The following is a 15,492-nucleotide window of genomic DNA, read 5'->3' on the forward strand; positions in this document are numbered from 1 at the left end:
TAAAACAATAAATATATAACTGTCAAAAACAATAAACTATGTATTTTATATCAACATTGTACTGGTCTTTACTAGCTGTAAAGAAAAAGAGTCTTTATTGCATCCACTTTCATCATTGTGTCTATACTAGCATAGGTTACAATAACTCTTTTTGGCTCAGGGACCATACTAGTTGTTGAAGCTGGTTAGAAAATAATAGCATATAAGTAATATTTTGAAATTAGTACTCTTTATTTACAAAAATCTAGTCTGGTGTCCTACCCAACATTTATGAACTTGCCTTTTAAAAATTAAAAGATAGACATAAGAGTAAAATTACACACTGATCAATTTAAAAGAAAATCAAACAAATAATTGTAAGTGTTGCCTTCTTATCATAAAAGATAAAGATGAAACCTAGTGATACGACCCATTGATAGGTCAAGTGAAAAGAATTAACATTAATTAGAATGAAATATTCATTTAGGACACATTTTTATTTTTTGCTTAAAAGTTAGGTTTAATTTTATATTAATATCCTATATACTCATAATTAAAAAAATATGTATATATAAACATGTAACATATTTAACATAAAAATACAATTTGCAAACACCTGTCTTTATGATAAAGGTATCCATTGGACTCCGCAATTACCTGTGACCTGGTGAATATATTATGCTTGTTGATACTGATTATGATCCACTACAAATACATGGGGAGCCATTTTTGTATAATCAGATAAAATGATTTAGTCATGGAAGAAATGTAAACCCAAAAGTAAAACAATTGGGTTTATTCAATAACTGCAGAATTCTGCAGAATATTTATGGGAATTGCGTAACTTAGGGAGGGAGTAAAGTTGAATGTTTTTTTTTTTGTTTGTTTGCTTTAATTCATCTATTTTGGCCTAAATGTTTTACTTCCCTTAATAATTCTCCACAATTTTCAAAGTAATTTCACATTTAGTAAAAATAAAATCACAATGCTCTTATAATGTGGTTGAAACGAACACCACCAGTTTATGTAGTTTATGTAATGATAGGTATGAGTGTGTAAAAGATAGCTTGAAGATATTTTTTGGACCTGGCACTAGATTATCAGTCACTCCTAGTAAGTTTTTTTTTTGTACATGCCTTTAGTTTTAGACACTGCACTTTAAACCAGGAATTGTGGTTTTTCGTTTATGTATTAATGGTTTTCAATGTGTAAATAATGCTGGCATCAGGGTTTCTTTTGGATCTGGAACCAGAGTAATTGTGCATCCTAGTAAGTCCTATTATATTCTTAAACTGGACCTAAAACATAATTCACACATGTTAGAAATAATAACAATAATAACATAATTTTCAATAAATATGGTGATCATGCAACAGAAAATATAATTGCTCTCTTACAACAATTTATTTAAGAGACAATTTGCTGTTTGACCTTTTCTTATCAATCTTAAACATGCTATCTTTTAATTTTGAATGCACAGTTCTACTGCATTGATTTGGTCATAAATATTCTTGATGCATGTGCTATCATACAACAATACTATTAAGAACAGATACATTACAGGGTGCCTAGCACTCACCTTATTTAGCCCCCCTACCTTCACCTAAACATACATTTGTGGAGATTGCATAACAGAGTCTATAAGTACATCTCTAAATACCTCTGTTCGCAAAAGTAATGCAGCTACCATGTAACAAAATGAAATAAGTACATCAAAATATATATGAAAAGGAGAAAAATAGGCATACATAATCAAGACAAGCTCCTTTTGCTGACAGGCACCTATAGATAGGCTCAAGCTACAGATGACCGGATGTCCAGTCCGTTCGGTTATTTATCCTCGTCAATAGCTGCCTATTTTGCCTATCTGCAAAGCATGCAGTGGATACAATGCATCTGAGCAAATGACCTGTTTGCACACAGGTTGAGTGTCAAAGAAAAGCACTTACATTCCAAAATCCAATCTTTAACCCCTTAAGGACCAAACTTCTGGAATAAAAGGGAATCATGACATGTCACACGTCATGTGTCCTTAAGAGGCTAAACTTCAATAGGGACATTTCCTCTTTTATTCCTATCAGGAACTCATTTTTTTTCTTGTTGCAGTAGATATCAATTGTTTTGTTTGTTTTCATACCATGTCATCGATTCCAAAAAAGCCTATTTGAAAGTATGATGGAAAGAAAAATGGGCTTTCATTCCTTATAGTTACTTTAGTTCCAGTGTTACTCTTTGTTTTGACAGTAATGGATATCTTGTGATTTTGCCAGCTTTGCCACCATTGTATACAGAGGTGAATGTGCATTCCTTGCTAAACTATGTTTTAAAGTGCAAATTAAAACTTTACAAGATTCCCATTATTAAAATATACGTTTATATAAAAAAAAATATATGAGAGCCCTTTACTATTTATGCAAGATTTTCTAAACCTGTGGAACTTATTTCTTAGAATAAGAATATAGTTCGGTAAGAAACACCAAAGATTGCTGACTTAATAGTGGAGTAATTGCCATGGAAATGGTATAATATTCCTGTTTAATGTTCCACTTTTATAATATTGCTTCAAAATTGGTTATTATATTTTAAATTATCATTCTCCAACTCTAATTTTTTCAATTGACCACCCTAGTTAGGTATTTATATGCAGCAGTTTGTGAAGAAACCATGTTATTCACATTCTTTGTAGGTCCTGCAGAGCACAATAGAGCAGTTATGATGAGAGGAGTTAGTTTCATGTGTTAAAATATATTACTGTGTGAGTTATGGAACAGGGTTGAACAAACTCATATTTGGACCCAGAATTTTGCTCTCTGTAACATCACGTATGTTATTACATAAAGAGAACTGAATATTGGACTTCTGTAGTCGTCTTGTAGAGCGCTCCAATAAGTAGACTTCATAGATGTCACAAGCATGGTACCATGCAATGCCTTCAATGTGATGCCCACATTTGTTGCAAAGAAAGTGTGTTATGTGAGACTGTTTGGGAGAATCAACACAAATAGGGTTATTCACAAAAGTGTGAATATGGGAACTCATAGTAAATTCCAAAAAATGTCCAAATCAGCCATGGTTTTAGATCATCTAATTTAGCCTAAATTACAAAAGTCATTTTGAATTCTCAACAAAATCACACTCAGTGAATAACTCCAAAGGTTATTTGGTAGCTAGGCAAGAATATTGTTATTGTTCAATTGGTCATGTAGGCTGTTATTTGTAAAATGTATTTTATGTTTATACATGTTGTTTGAAATATAACCAAACTGATTCTATTAGGGAGTTAGGCCTCCATGTATTTATTTAATTATTTGGATAGGCTTTTTGTGTGATTCAGTATTTTTGAATACATCTTCAAATGGTTTTTCAAAATATTAAAAAAAAATACAAAATTTATTTAAAAAATATCAATACAGCAAAAAATATTAAAATATTTTTGCAAATGTTAAATAATTGTAAATGCTTATTTAAACAATATTAAATCCTTTTATAGCTCATCAAAAAATGTAAATCAAGGAATCAAGTCTGAATTTAACACATTGGAAATGTACTTGAAAAATCTCTCAATTGCCAATCTGTGCATTTTATATTAACATTCCCACACTGGAAAATATACAGCCAAATGTGCTTGCTTTATAATAGCAATAATGTATTGGGAAGCAAAGCAGCTTTTTTTGTATTGACAATGAATATTAAAAGATGAATGTCTTAACCTGGTGTTCATTTGTTTTGACAGAAATTCATGAACATACGACTCCTTCTGTGTACATTTTGAAATCAAACGAAAATAAAGGACAGCTACCAAGTTCTGTGTGTCTGGTCACTGATTTCCCATCTTCCAGTGGATCAATACGCGGATATCAATATGATGAAAAATCTGAAAGAGAACGGAATGATACATTGTTGCTGGACAGTTCTGGACAGGAGTGGAGATATGGTTCTATTTTTTGGGATGATAAACCATTAGATGAACCTAAGTGCAATGTCAAATACAATGATGGCCAGCTACAAACCAAAGCAGGTATATCATTTTGAATGCATATTAGTCATTACTACCTATATATAACTAGATATTTTTATTTTATGTTTATTATTTTTTTACTGTATCATTCATACTGTAGACATGGTCATCTAGTTCAATATTATACCAGTTTTATCCTGATAACATGTTCTAGTTTGTTTTGAAAGGATTCATAATTTACTGTGCGAGTGCCCAATAGTGTCTACTATTGCTTTCATCACTTTTCAGTCATCAATTTTTATTAAATAGTACTTTTTTCTGATATCCAAGCAAAATTTAATAGACCTAGTATTTGGGAAAAAAATGTGTATATTAACAACAAATTATGTAGAGGTAATTAAAGCCAAGTACATGGCCTTTAATGCTTCAACTAGCTTATTCAGCTTGTAAAAATGAATACAAACAATATTATTTAAAAAACAGTTATGGTTATAGATTTTTCACACGATAATAGCTTATTATCTATAAACATAAACAGGGTTATTCACTACAGTGAGAATTGCCAGGAGTTCAAAGATAATTTAACCCCTTAAGGACACATGACATGTGTGACATGTCATGATTCCCTTTTATTCCAGAAGTTTGATCCTTAAGGGGTTAAAAGTAGGGCCAAAATAGTAAACTAAACACAGAATATTTTTTTTTTTTAAATCATCTATTTTGGCCTAAATTATTAAATGCACTTCAAATTCCTATCAGTTCTCACTTTTGTGAATAAATCTGATTATTTTCACATCTGCATTTATTTTATTTAGCTTTTTTTTATTTACTCATTAATTTACGAAATTGTTTTGTTTCTTTCAGATACTCATACAGACAAATGTTCAGAATCATCAAATCAAGATTACTATGAAACAGGTAAGTTAAATATATTTAAGATATAGGGATAAAATAAAACCCTGAGGTTTAGAGATGCAGCCAATATAAAAAGGATTTGTCTTTCTCTTACTCTTACTGCTATGCCATGTATTTGTAAATATATATGTGATGTTAGTTAAACCACATATGGCTTTGCCGGAAACAGCCAATTAAAGTGTACAGCTCAAAGACAGCTCAGATACCCTTAGCAATAGCAGGTCAGAGTAGCACATCCAATAAGTGTAAGCCACCAATAGGAGACAAGCCACCAATATAACAAGGTAGAGGAAGAGCAGATGTCAAGTATATATTTTAAACAGTAAAACCTGTGACATTATGCCATGTGTCTCAGTAGAATACGAGGCTAAACATTCCACTAGTGATCTGCTAGACATCCCTATGAACACCAAAAAGTTAGTTTTGATTGTGAAAGGTGCCTTTTTACACCATTGCTCACATGATTTCTGTATTTGACATTAATCTGCAGGAAAATTGCTTTTTTTCCTACTAATTTAATGCCACCTTGCTAAAATATTACATTCACTAACTAGAAACTGACAAAAAAAATTGCCCGGTGTCACTTTCACTGCTTAATTATGGTTGACCCACCACATCATTTGGCCTCTGACATAACTCCAGTCCCATAAAAACCAGCAATGCCAGAACTTTTGGAGTAGCAATAGTGATGATGTGCCACTAGATCTGTATATTAATATATATCATATCTGTGGTATATTTCGCTTCTCACCCTGTTTATGATTTTATAATTAATTATGTGAACATTAAATTATTTTATATGATCGACATACTACACTAGTATGAACACTGCAATCCCTGCTTCTCTTCTGTTAAGGCTTTTCAATTTCTGTTCAGTAATGTTGCTGCACTAAGATATAAACTATATTTTATTAATTTCAAATGAGAAATATTTTAGTGCAGGATAATGTGTTTTTGTACTTTATAGTATTCACTGAAATTCTAATCAATGTCTTTTATTACAGATGAAAGAATAAACACAACATCTCTCACAGTGTTTGGACTGAGACTGCTGACAGTCAAAGCCATAGTATTCAATATGATCATAACCCTACGACTTTGGTCATCGTAAGGTAAGTAGGATTAACTCACATTATGCACATTTTATTATAGTTTAGAATTTTCATTCTGGTGTTCACATAATCATGAGATAATTCAAGTTTAAGAATTAAGTGACATGAAATAAAAACCAAACAAAGTGCTATATGCAATTAGCAAAGCATTCTCTTTCTCCACTACTATCAAAAGGTGGATTGCACGTTTCTGTCATTGATTACAATCTTGAATAAATAATAATTATTATTATTACAAAGTAGCCATATGAGAGAAAAGATCAATATCAAGATACAGAATATCCATATACACATCAAAATGACACTCAATAGCTAGAGATAGATTAACAGATTAAAGAACAGACAGACAGATTGATTGATTGCATGTATCTTTCTTTCTTTCTTTCTTTCTCCTGGATTCTGTCCTAGTTTTTCTTGTATCATAATCAATTAATAATATCACTAAATGTCACATTTTGTCTCCTAACAGGGTATGATTTTACGTGACCTGGAAACAACAATCAATACAGAAAGTGTCATTGTCTCTTCTTTGTCACCCTTATCAAATAATTAATTTCTAAATAGACTTGCTGTAAATGTACATAATGTAAAGTTAATACAGTATAATTAATTCCACTCAGTTTCAAGCATACTATAATAACATAGTTGTATTACTTAAAAGAAAACATTGTTTATGATCTCTGAAGATAGATTGTGGTTTATACTTATACTTCACTGAATGCATATATCATATCTGTTTTTTATGTTTAAAGCTTTCTCCTTTAAATGTTTATCTCTGTCTTCAGACTTATTTGTCTAATTTCAAATATTGTCAACTCCTTCCTGAAAAAATCTTTTCAATTCCAAATAGATTTGAAAACAAAAAAATCAATAACCGATATTGCACTTTATTGAAAATGTAAAATATATGGTTGTCAATAACTCTCATTATAGAAGTGTTAGTATCTGCTACCTTTAAATTTTTTTACCCATTTTATCTTATACTTTACCTTGTGGAAATCTCACTACTAAGATGAATTATAAATGTATACAAGATCTACTTTCTATGTTTTGTGTGTGAACAGATTTATTTTACAATATAATAAAATAATCAAATTAATAACAATGAGTCATTTTTTTAATTCAATGCATCTTATCTCACATAAACCTCAATTTAAGATTTTTGGATACGTTTTTCAAATTATTTAATAACTCTTTAATAAACTCATGGTGATTACTGAAAGTTTAAAACTTTCCCCTATTAAAGCCGGAGTTGGATTACAATTCCACATGGCCTTAGGCATCTTGCCAGTTCCACCCCCTTCTTTTTTCACATAAGGATGGCTAACGGAAATTATTTTTCAGGGCCCCTGTCTAGGCCTTATGGTTAATCTTACTCTTAATAAAGCTCATTATGAATGCACTTCACAGCTTTCAGAAGGTGCTCTAAATGTATTCTAAGTATTAACGAGACCATCCTGTATTAGAGTCCATAACATAATATAGAGTTGTATTCACTAAATGCATAATTATAAGGATTTAAAAACTGCTTTGCAAAATTTAAAAACAAATTTGCTTATTTTGAAGACTTGGCCAACTCACAGCATGGTTATTTTAGGTTATATTTTGGCTAAATTCAGTTTTCAATTCACTACAATTTGGTAAGCCCCTGCGATATACTATTAAAAGGTCAAAATCATTTTGAATGACGATAAACATCTATCCAGTTCAACCTTCTTAAGTATATATATTTTTGATAAATAAAAATGCTAAATAAATATATAACAGTGACCGAGCCTATATTTCAAGAATTATATTAGAAAAATCATGCATAAACCAGAGATAATAAATATAAATCAAAGTATAATAGATTTAATTTGGTCAAAGCATGGCATTTATGGAAGGGGATGGTCATCTACCAAGTGTTATAAATTTCCACATTACTTTCTGTAGTAGATTAAATCTATGAACAGGTTCTAAGACATTTTCAATGTAATAAACAATATAAAACCATTCATAGTGTACAAGTTCCCAGTACCAATACATCTGTTAATTAAGAATAACTTAATTTGTTTCAGGGAACACATAGTTACATTCTGTGAGGTATATGACATTGTGTCAAACAGAGATCAGTCTGTGCAATGTGGAAATTGTTATAGAGTGTGTTTAATGAATGTGATTCCTAAGACTTTCCCTATCCCTATCTATTCACAGACAGGGTTAGGCCTGACATTTGTTACCTCTCTAAAAATATTACTGTGTGTAATCTTTATTGCAAACTTATATGTTATAAGCATGTTATTATTAGTGGCATTAATTATTACACACATTAATATAGCGCCAGCAAATTCTGAAATTGTATTAATTTTCTAGTCTTAAACACATGTTATGCATATGTAATAAGAAAGCATTGGTGCTTCTGGTCTCCAAATTAAACATTGACAAAAATGTGCATATTCATTTATATTTCGCGGGCCAGATGAAAAGGATGATTTTATACAAAGAGGAATTTAAAAATATGACTACTTCTAGATCTGGCCACAATGTTGCCTGCTCTGTTATATTTTTACATATTTGTCTGTGCATAAAGTATTCAGGAATACTAAAAGCCACTTTAGACCCAGTTGGTTTCTCATTGTAGTCCATGCACACTTACCACAAATTCTTGCCCAACTTGCAAATATCTACAATCAAATAACTATATGCAGTATACACTGTGACAGTGTGCTTATAGGTTTTGATTGTACTATTATCAGAAGAATATAAAAATTTAAAAAAAAATCTTTGGTATAGTTATTTGAAACTTATTTATATCCAAATGTTCTAAACTTTTACTCAGTACAATGGTGCAAAATTGGGGTCTATAAAAAGTTAGTAGAATTTATTATCTACATGATATCATTTTGTAAGAATAGCAATATTTTAAACTTAGCATAAGCCATCTTCATACTTTGCAAAATCTGACAGTACACATTTTGCCAGCAAATATCTCCTGCTTTTAGCAACTATAGAAAGCGCAGCTGTATGTTACCTGGAGAAAACCCAAGTTATTGTATTTCACCTAAATATTGCCACTTGGAGAGTCCTACCCCATGCAAGTTTGCAAACAAGTGTGGTGACTTGCAAGAACACAATACATTTTAATACTTAGATTACACATTTCTGGGAATGATGCAGTGATAGAATTTGCACAGTCTCCTTGCTCATTCAGAGGAATTTGAATATACAGAGCCGGGATGGCTATAGGGTAAATTGGACAAATGCACACACACTTAGCCCCATCAAAACAACACAAACAGCACATATTCACACCTTGATACAAAATTCCACATACAGCCAATATCCACATGTAATACACCAAAACAGCTACAAAATATATATTACATAACAGACCATATCCACACAGATAATAGACCAGTGGTTCCCAACCGTTGCTGATCTGAGGCATTTTACAATGACACAAAAACTTGCAAGGCACAGTTACGACTGTATCTACACCAGCAGACGCATAGGTTTCTAATTTCTGCAAATCACTTTTATAATTTTATACTAAAAGCTAAAGGTATAATGTCTTTCTAGTTGAAAATAAGACTGATGAAAAAAATATATTTTCTTTGTTAGTAAGCAAAATTTTAAAAAATGCAACATGGAATAATTACCATTTAATTTTGCCATTTAAATTATTTTTATTAAGGCAAAATAAAAGATATGTGGGAATAGGTTGTATTTTACACTTTTGCCGCAAAATTACACATTCTGTACATTTCTAATTAGTGATGTCGCGAACATAAAATTTTCCGTTCGCGAACAGCGAACGCGAACTTCCGCAAATGTTCGCGAACGGGCGAACCGGGCGAACCGCCATAGACTTCAATAGGCAGGTGAATTTTAAAACCCACAGGGACTCTTTCTGGCCACAATAGTGATGGAAAAGTTGTTTCAAGGGAACTAACACCTGGACTGTGGCATGCCGGAGGGGGATCCATGGCAAAACTCCCATGGAAAATTACATAGTTGATACAGAGTCTGGTTTTAATCCATAAAGGGCATAAATCACCTCACATTCCTAAATTGTTTGGAATAACGTGCTTTAAAACATCAGGTATGATGTTGTATCGATCAGGTAGTGTAAGAGTTAAGCCTGCTTCAAAGTGACAGACCAAACTCCCCATTTAACACACCGCAAACAGTCCATTTGCACAACCCCAATCTCCCCATTTGCACAAGGTTGGATACCAAGCTTGCCATGTCCCGTTCCTTGTCCTCACTGATGTCATTGAAGGTCTCTTCCTCCACCCAGCCACGTACAACACCAAGGGTCCCTGAAAGGTGACAACAAGCCCCCTGTATTTTTTTTTTTTTTTAAATGTGCACTACTGTTACACCAGATATGAGTTGCACTGGTGTGACACTGTGCCCTGGAAGGCCCTGAAACGCAGACGTGTGAAGGAAACTGACTGCTATTATTTCACAGTCAAATTTCTCCTTTCTTTTTAATGTACACTACTGTTACACCAGATATGAGTTGCACTGGTGTGACACTGGCCCTGGCAGGCCCTGAAATGCAGACGTGTGAAGGAAACTGACTGCTATTATATTACAGTCAAAAAGGTTTAGATTTTTTTAAATGCAAGCTATTGTGACACCAGATATGAGTGGTGGCACTGGGCAAGTGGGCACAGTATACGCTGTGAGCCTGACACACACACTGGCAGGCAGGCAACTGCAATTAGATTACACAGGAAAAAAAAACTGATGTTCTAGCTCTAAAAAAGGGCTTTTTGGGGGTGCTGTCCTTACAGCAGAGATCAGATGAGTCCTTCAGGACTGTAGTGGACACTGAATACACTAGCCTAGCTATCGATTTCCCTATTAAATCAGTAGCAGCTACACTGTCCCTCCTCTCACTAAGAATGCAGCTTCCGGGGGGCGGGGCCTCGCTGTCATGGAAGAAAGACGCACTTCGTGTGAGCTCCCTCAATAATATCTCACTTTAAGCAGCTATCAACAAGCGAATTTCACCCCAGAAGGGGATGACCCAGCAATGTTGCTCCTACCTGACCGACCCGACATGCTTAATAGCGGTCAGCAACTCGACAGAGTCTTATTTACCTCCGTGTGGCAAGTGTGGCCTGGTGCTCACCGGGCGGAAGAGGCGGACGATCTCCCGATCCTGGGATGCCAAGGAGCAGCTACTTCCTGGCAGGAGCTCCGTTATCCCCCCCACCCCCCTCGGACCGGTGGGGGTTATCCCGGTCCACCCCTGAGAGGCTGTCTGGAGCTAATGGACACACAGAGCACAGCCGCCCAGGCTGACATACTCATCTGCGACTCTCCCAATATGGCGGCAGCCGCATGTCCTCCTGGTACCAGCAAAGCATGGCAGGATATTGAGTCTAAGCTGTACAGACTCTTTAATCAATTTTGGAAGCAAATAACAAGCAGGAAGCCCCAACAAGCTCCACCACAGCCCCAACAAGCTCCACCACAGCTAAGCGAAGCAGTCCCCATTAAAATCCACCAACGCAAAAGGCATCGAAGACGGGACCAGAGGCACAAACAGAAATGCAGAGCCTGCCCCACGTCAAGCACTCGCCTCCACCTTAAGCCACCACAATCCCGCACCAGACGTGAAGCACCACCGGGACAGATCCGACCACCCGACAAAACAAGCTTCCACCACCTCAAGCCGTGAACCTGGCACTCAGCCAGAGACTTGCCTTTGTTGTTCCAGGTATCAGGGACTCCCAGGGTCTGCACCTGGTGCCCAGAAGGGATCAGATGAGCACAAGCAGTAAACAGCAGCCTGCCAAGCATGTCCCACTATAGCCTATCCTCCACACCATGCCTTTGATCACATGAACTGCTCTCTGCACATTAACTAATCGTAAAGTAGCAAGCGTTTAAACCTGTCATTATTTCACCTCCTGAAGAGTTTATTGTCATAGTTCCTTACATGCCTTTACCTTAACCGTTCATGTATTATGTTATTCACTAGTCTCATCTCATGGGGTGACTCACACTTGATTTATAACTAGTGGTGGAGCTGCTGATATAAATACACAGTTGACAACGTGCAAGCTACACCCTAAACATGACAGCCATCTTTCACAACAATGTACTGCTATATACTCATACCCTCGGTGCAACTAGCCATGATATACGCACGTTCAGCCTAGCATGCTCAAATATAACACACTTCTGTCTAAAAAAAAAAAAAGAAAGAATGCAGCTTCAGAATTAATCTAAATTGTATGCTGTCTAGGAGGTGGGAGGGTCTGGGAGGGAGGGCCTGCTGCTGATTGGCTGGGATGTGTCTGCTGACTGTGAGGTACAGGGTAAAAGTTTACTCAATGATGACGAATAGGGGGTGGACCGAACATCGCATATGTTCGCCATCCGTGGCGAACGCGAACAAGCTATGTTCGCCAGGAACTATTCGCTAGCGAACCGTTCGGGACACCACTATTTCTAATTTATCGTAGAAAAGTGTTTTTCAAGCGAAAAGAAACAGTCAAAATGCAAAACAAAATTGGTACAGAAGTGCGAGTAGGCTCATATTGTCTCCCAATATAACATTGGGTTATCAGCCTAAGGTTAGAACAAACTAGCACAAATTTTTTTTTCGAAAATAACGGGAAAAAAGACAATTAAATTAGAAACAGTACAGGAAAATATACAAGACTTTAAGAGTTAAACAAGAAACAAATGATGCAGGACACAGAATTAGGTCTAAACACAAAAGGACTATAAGATACAAATAAGGCAGAGAGAATGGCAGACAATGATATAGACAAAAAGAACAAACAAAAGAGCAGCATAGTTGAATAATTAGGTAAATATGTGTATGAGAAGGAAGCATAAGTTCTAAGATGTGGTTAACAAGGGTAATTGCAGGGGAGGAAAAAAGGGAGATCTGTATAGTTTTAAACCTAATCAAGTAATCTGAAAACATTAAAGGCAGAAGTGGTATATACATTTTTTTTCATGGAAGCCAAACGTAATTTTGGGCAGAAAAATTGCTGATCAAGTAAGCCGTCACCTCCTCTATGTCACATGTAAAGCTGATTTGACCAAAAAAATCAGGAGGCTGATTGCTTCCATCTACAGGCAACACATATGAGGGTTGTTTTTTACATAAAATTATATTAAGAGCTAAGGTTAGCCTTTACAAGAGTACCACACATTTCTAAAATTATACTCACAAACACACTCTCAAACTCAAAATGAACTCAAAGTTACAGACACCCATTCTTGCACTTTTACAAACACACTGACATATATCCACAATTACAGTCACTCTTACGGACACTCTCATAGAAATTAAAATGTAGACACAGTTAAAAACTCTCACTGCACTCACGCAATCACAAACAATAGGCCAAGCTCCACACCACACCTCCACTTGCTCAGTGAGTGATATTAGTTCCTGCTTAGGAGTTTCTGTTAGCTCACCCAGGAGATTCTGTTGACTTGCCCACTGTGCAGGACTATCTCAATTGCTGCATCAGTGCAATATAGTGGTTTTGGTTTTTGGAGTATTCCTTTAAATGAACGTTAGAAAAACAAACATGTCACCACTACTCCCTGACAGAGATCATCAATACTTAACTGATCAGTCACAACATTTAAACCACCTGCCTAATATCATGTAGGTCCCTTGTGCTGACAAAACAGCTCTGATGGATCAAGACGTGGACTCCACAAAGTCTCTGGGCATATCCTGTGGCATTTGACACCAAGAAATTAGCAGCAGATGCTTTAAGTCCTGCAAGTTGGAGCCTCCATGAATTTGTTGTTCCAGCACATCCCACATATGCTAAATCTTTGTCATGAAGGGGTGTACATGGTATGTAACAATATCTATGTAGGTGGTATGTAGGTGGTATGTGTTAAAGTAACATCCACTTGAATGCCAGGACCCAAGGTTTCCCACAAAAAACTTAACACTGCCTCGGCCATCCAGCTTTCTTCCCATAATGCATCCTGCTCCCATCTCGTCCCCAGGTAAAGGATGTTAATACAGCCATCCAACTTATCTAAACATAACATGATTCATCAGATTAGGCAACCTTCTTCCATTGCTCCCTGGTCGAGTTCTGATGCTCACTTCCCCATTAAAGACAAGTTCGGCAGTGGACAGGGGTCATGATGGGCACTCTGATTGGTCTGCGACTACACAGCTGAATATGCAGCAAACTGTGATGCACTGTGTGTTCTGACACCTTTTTATCATGGAGAGCATTACATGTTTCAGCCATATGAGCTCCAGATCTCTTCTGTGTGATTGGACCAGATGGGCTAGTCTTCACTCCTCACATGTATCAATGAGCCTTGGGCATCCATGACCCACGACCCTGATACTGGTTCACTGATTGTCCTTCCTTACACCAATTTTGGTACATACTAACCACTGCATACTGGGAACAATGCACAAGAGTTGCAATTTTAGAGATGCTCTGACCCAGTTGTCTAGCCTTCACCATTTAGCCCCTGTCAAAGTCACTCAGATATTTTTGCTTGCCCATTTTTCCTGCTTCCAACACATGAAATTCAAGACATGGCTGTTCACTTCCTGACTATTATATCCCACCCTTGACAGGTGCCATTGTAATGATATAATCAATGCAATTCACATCACCTGCCAGTGGTTTTAATGTTGTGGCTGATTACAATAGGAAAGCATTTGAGAGCCTAGTGGGAGCTTACTGTGCTGTGCCATTTGCCATGCTTCCCCAATCATCATATTATCATCATCTCATCTCCATATTGAGTCAATGCATCTCTGTGGGAGTGCAGATGCTGAATGCTGGTTGTGCAATCTTTCCAGGACCGCATCTAGGAAGTGTCTCTACTGGCTCTCAGAGTGACTGCCACTAGAGTTGGCACTAAGCAGCAATGTAAACACTGCTTTTTCTTTGAAAATGTAGAGTTCACATTGGAAAGACTTCACTCAATGTTGTTAAATTCTGAAGGAGATGGGAGGGCAGCTGATGCACCATCCCTCTTGAATTTGATCGGGCACACTGAGCTACTAGCCCGCGAAGTGCAGATGGCGCCCCAAGAGACATCATCTATTGTCTACATGCCTACAGATCTAAAGATCAAATTATGACTAAGGCCGCTCCAGACCAACGTGGATATTCTGTGGTGCAGAGGAGGCACTCTATCAAGACTTATCCCCAATCATTCTTGAGGCCCGCACAGCTCTGAGGCCCGTGACCCTGCTGCTGAAAGAACGCAACATACCTTACAAATGAGGATTCCCCTTTAGTCTCCTCACCAGGCACAACAACAAATGGATCCCTTTGAGATGGACGGGTGAGGTCCCAACATATCCAAAAATTAGCCAGATCGGTTCACTTGTACGTTTTTTCCATGGAGGTCACTTTTTTTTTGTATTCTTTATTTTTGGGTGCAGAAAGAAGATTAACAGTTGCAAACGCGGGTGCCATGCTCCAACAGCAGGGACCCATTCCATAGCAATACACAACAATGTATTACGGCATGACATGTGAATATAATGCACATTTTTTGTATATATATATA

The 15,492-nt window shown here is 36.1% G+C and overlaps 1 protein-coding gene across 3 annotated transcripts in view; it reads left to right on the forward strand.

Annotated features, from left to right (window-relative positions):
* The window catches only part of LOC134611209 (M1-specific T cell receptor alpha chain-like), a 433,017-nt gene that overhangs the window by 272,899 nt on the left and 144,626 nt on the right, over window positions 1-15,492 (forward strand). For 2 of the 3 annotated variants that reach the window (XR_010090883.1, XR_010090884.1), the window contains exons 4-7: window positions 3,713-3,997; window positions 4,802-4,855; window positions 5,857-5,964; window positions 6,434-6,901. Coding sequence is in view for 1 of the 3 variants with exons in the window: in XM_063454850.1 (XP_063310920.1) it covers window positions 3,713-3,997; window positions 4,802-4,855; window positions 5,857-5,963 (446 nt within the window). In the remaining 2 variants the exon portion in view is untranslated. Of the gene's footprint in view, window positions 1-3,712; window positions 3,998-4,801; window positions 4,856-5,856; window positions 5,965-6,433; window positions 6,917-15,492 lie in introns of those variants that run through there. The other variant, XM_063454850.1, reaches the window with a different exon arrangement.

The sequence above is a fragment of the Pelobates fuscus genome, chromosome 5 (assembly GCF_036172605.1).
Source record: "Pelobates fuscus isolate aPelFus1 chromosome 5, aPelFus1.pri, whole genome shotgun sequence".
NCBI classification, from domain to species: Eukaryota; Metazoa; Chordata; class Amphibia; order Anura; family Pelobatidae; genus Pelobates; species Pelobates fuscus.